At 43.6% G+C, this 6,671-nt stretch overlaps 1 protein-coding gene across 1 annotated transcript; it reads left to right on the top strand.

The window, feature by feature from the left end:
• The first annotated feature begins 731 nt into the window (after window positions 1-731).
• LOC132693168 (beta-defensin 103A-like) lies at window positions 732-2,329 on the top strand. Its single transcript, XM_060655923.2, has 2 exons — window positions 732-874; window positions 1,830-2,329. Exons 1-2 carry the CDS (start codon window positions 736-738, stop codon window positions 1,973-1,975), a joined length of 285 nt encoding a protein of 94 aa, XP_060511906.2. The 5' UTR covers window positions 732-735; the 3' UTR covers window positions 1,976-2,329.
• The last annotated feature ends 4,342 nt before the right edge of the window (window positions 2,330-6,671 follow it).

A 6,671-nucleotide genomic window follows, 5' to 3' on the forward strand; every position in this document is an offset into this window, starting at 1 on the left:
AGAAGTCTTAAATGTGCCTTCCCATGGCCCTCATTTGTATAGGGAGTGTCATCAACAAGGAAGAGGTGCCAGTCCACCGAATACATCATCCCAGCATTTTCCTTCTCTGAGGAGGGAAAATGAGACACCTTGACTCATGAATTTGACAGTTTTCAGATAATGATGACGTGTAAGCCGTGTTTCACCCAAGTTATTGTCCTGCATCACACGCCAAGGAGCATAGGGTCAGGGACTCTGGAAAGTGCCCCATTTCTCCTCCCTCTCCTATCTGGAAGCTGATCCCATTCTATCTCAATTTCAGGCATACCTGTGCAGGCTTAGGATGTGACCCAACCTGAGTTTACACCTAGATTCTGAATATGTCCAAAGCTGGACTGCTTTGGTCCCGGGTGAGCTTCAGATTCACCCAGGGCTTTAAGAAGAAAGTTCATAAATACCACAGTGGGGACAAGGCAGCTTCAGACTACATGCCCTAGGATGGCTCCCAAGAGGAGGGGGTCTTTCTCACCCATAGCTATAACCAGCTCTGAGCCAGACCTGGACCTGATGCCTTGAGGGCATCAGGATGGCTGTGTGCTCACATCAAGTTTGCTTCACCCTTTAGGTTTGCAATTAACTTGGGGTGAGTGGGCGTGGTCTGTGGGGTAAGAGACACTGGCATGAAGCATCAGGAAACACGTCATATTGTCATCACTGTACTATTACAGGAATTGCAGCCGTTGCTTACTTGTACCTATGGCTGTGTCCTGCAATCCTTATAAAGTGGACGAACACACCTTCCCACCCAGTCTCACCGTGCTGCGAAGCCTGCCGGCCATGAGAATCTATTATCTCCTCTTCGTGTTGCCCTTCCTGTTCTTGATGCCTGTTCCAGGTAAGATGGGTCGGGCGGTGATCGGGTTGAAACAGTTGCAAAGAGGTCAGTCCCTCCCCATCCTCCAGGGAACTTTAGACCAAGGAGATTTGTTGTATGGGAACAGACATCACCATTTTTTTTTCTGTTGAGAATCATCAGGGACCTTGAAACAGTTTTCTCAGTCTTTTCTGATCCACTCCTCAGAGACTACATAGCTCACAAAGACCACTCCTTCATGGAAAGATGGTTTTACTTGTTCATGAGACATAAAGAGAATGATACAAAAACCTTTAACACCAACAGGAAAGATTGATTTAATCTGAACTCAGAAGCACAGACTCCCAGTTACTAGCTTGCTGGTTCCAAGTAGAGTCTTTGGGCCTCTTGAGACCCAGGGGACCACGACCACCCCGGCCCTTGGGTGCTCCCAGTAGCCACACCCCTTCCGCATGGCCACCTCGGTGGTCCTCGGCTGAGCTGTGGCCCATAGAAGCCCAGTTGACTGGTTGCTTAGTCCTTCCCCTACTTTACTTCTCATTTTATAGAAAAAAAAAAGGGGGTAATAAAAAAAAAAAGATACCCTAAAATAAAAGAAAAACAAACAATTCCCTTGAGTGACCAATAGTGATTGGAATAGTATTTTATTTAAAAAGGAAATTACAAATTGGCATCTACCAAATCCTAACCAGTATCTTTATACCATGTGTTTTCTCATTTCTTAATCGGAAGAAATGTGTATGTTCACCCCATGAGGTATACAACTAGGATTATAACTGAATTCACTTTCCAACTACCCGACCCTAAATAGAAGTGTATATTGAAGGCAGGAGAGGCTGGGGGGGCAGGGGGTTGGGGCTTGGGCGGGGGGGGGGGGGGGGGAAGTACAAGAAAGGTAGCAGACCAGTTATTTGGGGAATTCCAAAAGCCCTGTGCTTGGACCAAGCCTTCCATGTGTCCTGTTTTTTTGCTACAGGAAATGGAGGAATTATAAGCCTCCTGCAGAAGCAGTTTTGCAGTTTGAGAAGCGGCCGGTGTGCTCTGCTAACCTGCCTTCCAAAGGAGGAGCAAATAGGCCGATGCTCTCTCAGCGGCCGAAAGTGCTGCCGAAGAAAGAAATAAAAAATCCAGAAACGCGATGGGAGTGTTGTAAAGTGTTGTGAGATGCCTCCTGGAAGTTTGTAGAAGCAAAATCAAATTAAATATTTTTCTCAAAACAATTAGGAGCTTGATTTTTTTTTTAATTCTGGTTATTGTGGTAATTGTTACCAAACTGATAGCTTAGAAAATGTTACTGGACTCACCTTTAATTCAAACACAGGAAAATCTGGAGGAATCCCCCAGGGGACCTGAGCTTATTTTCCAAGGGTTATCAGATTTGATTCCCTTTTTTGCAAATTATGTATCCCAGTGAAACTGGACTGCCTGTTTTCCCTGAAATATTTCCTTTGCCTTCCTGTCACCGGTGCCTCTGCTCTGGCTGACCACGTCGCTGGCATGCAATCACCCTTCTGCAAACTTCAACCCATCCCCCCCGCCCCCCACCCTAGGCCATTGCAGATCCTGCCTCCTTCTTAAAAAGAGTGCCTCTTTCCAGAAAGAATAGGAGATTTCCTCTGATTCACTGCAGGGTTCTGACCCAGTGCTCCTTCAATGAATCTTGCTTGATCTCTGCATCCTATACATTTGCATATTTCCAATCTCCATATTTGGTTGCATCACTCTTTAAGGGCAAGGACATTGTCTTACTCCTGTCTGGAGCCTCATAAAGTGCCTGGAGCACAACAGCTGCTCAGACGGTTTAGTGAAGTACATTCCAGTGGCTTGAAGTTGCTATGGTTTGAACAGTGTTCTCCCGACGGATGGTTGGAACACATGGTTCCAGGAGATGGAGAAGCAGGCCCATCTTCCCCATCACCAGCCCTATACAAAGGCAAGAGAACCCGGCTGTCAGGAAGAGGGGAGCAGACTCCTGCAGAGAAGAGCCTGGATCCCACTTCCCATCAAAAAAGGATGAACAGCTGTGGGAACTGCCCTCCTACAGGATGCAGCTGGGTAAGCAGACAGAGATGCCAGACTGCTGTTCCAGACGCTGGACAGTCAGCAGTGTGAGACTGTGGCTGCGGAGGCCGGTGAGAGTCTCCAGTCTCCTGCGGGAAGCAGGTTCCAGGCCAAAGCACAGGGAAGAAGAAGCCAAGCAGACCAGAGATGAATCAAAGTTCAGGCAGCCCAAGACCCCTGCATTCCTGGCATGGAGAACCAGAAAGGGGCATCTGGATGAGGACAGAGCTCCCAAGTGCAGAAGAGGACTGTCTTGAATCTTGGCCAGAGTGCCGGGCTCAGCACCTTCGGGTTAAATTTGGCAAGCTCAGAGGAAAACAAAAATACCCAACAGGGATTGGATGCACAATTCTAGGAACACACACCAGTCTGGAACACGTGCATTCCCACCAGCAGGGTGGAGACAGTCCTCACAAAGGGATGGCATTTGTAGTCCTCCTCTGGAGCCCTAGTGTGAACTGTTCTGGAATTACTCTGGGTGGTAATGATATGTCAATGCAGGTGCACCAATTTGGCCAGATGTGGATGAGGACGCTGTGTGAGTGTGAAGACAGGGGAGATGTGTGAAATTTCTGTACCTTCTGCTCAGTTTTCTATGAGCCTAAAACTGCTCTAAAAAATAAAGTCTATTTTAAAAATAAGGTAAAAATTTCTAAGCAACAAAAAGCTAACAAAATTTCTCACCAGAAAACCTGCACTATTATTTTTTTTTCTTTAGGCAGAAGAATAATGCCAGATGGAAATTTGGCTCTACATGATCAGCTAAGATTCTATGTCAAATGAAGAGACCGTCAGCTCCTTAAAAAATAAGATAAGAAGGTCACCTGGGTGGCTCAGTCGGTTAAGCGGCCAACTTCGGCTCAGGTCATGATCTTGGGGTTCATGGGTAAACCCCGCATCGGGCTCTGTGCTGACAGCTCAGAGCCTGGAGCCTGCTTTGGATTCTGTGTCTCCCTCTCCCTCTGCCTTTACTCCACTCATGCTCTCTCTTTCTCTCTCCCAAAAATAAATAAATATTAAAAAAATTTTTTTAATATGATAAGATACACGCTGTCTATAAGAAACTTATGTGAGATATCAAATGGAAAGACAAAGATAGATTAAAAATAAAAGAATGGAAACAGGCTAAGGAAACATTGATCTAAAGAAAACAGAATTAACTATGTTGGCTAATTGCCTATAAATCAAAGTAGATTTTAGAAGGAGTATTACCAGGAATAAAAGGGGATATTTTTCCCAGTCATAAAGTGCTTAATTCACCAATAACATATATTACATAATATAATACTAAATTAGAATGCTCTTCATAACAAAATCCCAAAAGTCTTAAAGGAAAACTGATATAAAGGGGAGGAGAAATTGACACATTAGCAATTACTAGTAGATACTGTGACATTTCATTTGTAGTGAAAAGAAAAAGCAGAAAAAAGTATCAGTAATAATATATAGAAGACATGAACAGTATCATGCAGTGTGACCTAACTGAAATTTATAGGACACTCTGCAATAATCACAGAATCCTCTAAAATGTTATATAATACAGCCCATACTGGGCTATAACACAAGTCTTAAAAATCAAAACAATTTAAAATTATTCAATGTATACCATAGAGAGACACACACTGTGTCTGTCCACAGTAGAATTTACAAAGGTATCAGTAACTGAAAGATATCTGGAAAAATCCTCAAAAAATGCGGAAATTAATCAACATGCTTCTAGTGGGTAAAAAGAAATCACATGGGAAGTTAGAAAATATTTTAAACCCATCAAGAATGAAAACAACGTACCAAAATTTGTGGGAATGTAGCTTAAACAGTGCTCAGAGAGAAATTTATAGCATCGAATGCTTTTATTTTATTTATTTATTTTTTTAACGTTTTTTATTTATTTTTGAGACAGAGAGAGACAGAGCATGAACGGGGGAGGAGCAGAGAGAGAGGGAGACACAGAATCGGAAGCAGGCTCCAGGCTCTGAGCCATCAGCCCAGAGCCCGACGCGGGGCTCGAACTCACCGACCGCGAGATCGTGACCTGAGCTGAAGTCGGCCGCTTAACCGACTGAGCCACCCAGGCACCCCATAGCATCGAATGCTTTTATTTTTTTATTTTTATTTTTTTTTTAATGTTTATTTATTTTTGAGACAGAGAGAGACAGAGCATGAATGGGGGAGGGTCAGAGAGAGGGAGACACAGAATCTGAAACAGGCTCCGGGCTCTGAGCTGTCAGCACAGAGCCCGATGCGGGGCTCGAACTCAAGGACCGCGAGATCGTGACCTGAGCCGAAGTCGGCGCTCAACCGACTGAGCCACCCAGGCGCCCCAAATGCTTTTAATATAGACATGACTAAAGCCCACAAATTAACAATGTGAATGAATTTCTACCCTAAGGAACTAGAACAAAGGGAGGTAAAACCAAAGTAAAAAGGATAAAGGTGAATAAAATGGACACATAGTAAAAAAAAAATTTTTTTAATCTTCTCTTTGAGAAGATCGTAACATCGTTAGCACCAAAGTAGGTTCATTAAAGGGGGAAAGAAATAGAAGTAAATCACAGGATGCCTCAGATATACACACTCCCTTAAGGCAGACAGGAAAACGTGAAAGAACATTTGGGCATCTCCGCGTGATGTGGACAGAGTCTCCACCAGGTGGCAGTAATTCACACCTTCATCATTACCTCCTGCAAGGTCAGGCCACAGCCTCTTTGATTTCTCCTGCATTTAAGATATGCTGGGGTACCTGGGTGGCTCAGTTGGTTAAACGTCAGGCTTCAGCTCAGGTCATGATCTCACAGTTCATGAGTTTGACCCTGTGCGGGGTTCTGTGCTGATAGCTGGGAGCCTGGAGCCTGCTTCAGATTCTGTGTCTCCCTCTCTCTGCCCCTCCCCTGCTTGACTCTGTATCTCTCTCTCTCAAAACTAAATAAATATTGAAAAATTGAAAAAGGAAATAAGATATGCTGCCAAAAGCAGCTGTATATTCAATGCAATCACTATGTAAATTCCAATGGTCATTTGTACTTTTTCTTTGGAAAATGTCTATTTGGGTCCTTTGTCCATTTTTAAATCAGGTTATGTGTAATTTTACTATCAAGTTGTATGTTTTCCTTACAAATTTTGGATGTTAACCCCTTATCACATATGTGGTTTGTAAACATTCTTTCCCAACCTGTAGGTTGCCTTTTCCTTTTGTTGTTTCCTTTGTTCTGTGTGGTCATTAGACACATGAAACGATGCTCAACGTCACTAATCATCAGGAAAATGCAAAAACACAGTGAGATATCTCCTCACACATGCTAAAATGGCTAGCATAAAAAAATAAAAACAGATGTTGGCAAGGATTTAGAGAAAAGGGAACTCTGGTAAACTATTGGTGGGAATGTAAATTGATATGGCCGCTATGGAAAACAGTACATGGGTTCCAAGAAAGAAAGGAAAGGAAAGGAAAGGAAAGGAAAGGAAAGGAAAGGAAAAGAAAGGAAAGAGGGAAGGAAGGAAGGAAGGAAGGAAGGAAGGAAGGAAGAAAAGGAAGGAAGAAAAGGAAGGAAGGAAGAAAAGAAAGGAAGGAAGAAAAGAAAGAAAGAAAGAAAGAAAGAAAGAAAGAAAGAAAGAAAAAGAAAAAGGAAGGAAGAAAAAGAAAGGAAGGAAGGATGGAGGGAAGGAAGGAAGGAAGGATGGAGGGAAGGAAGGAAGGAAGGATGGAGGGAAGGAAGGAAGGAAGGAAGGAAGGACAGAAGAAAGGAAGGAAGGCAGGCAG

This window comes from Panthera onca, chromosome B1 (genome assembly GCF_046562875.1).
Source record: "Panthera onca isolate mPanOnc1 chromosome B1, mPanOnc1 haplotype 2, whole genome shotgun sequence".
In the NCBI taxonomy this organism is placed as follows: Eukaryota; Metazoa; Chordata; class Mammalia; order Carnivora; family Felidae; genus Panthera; species Panthera onca.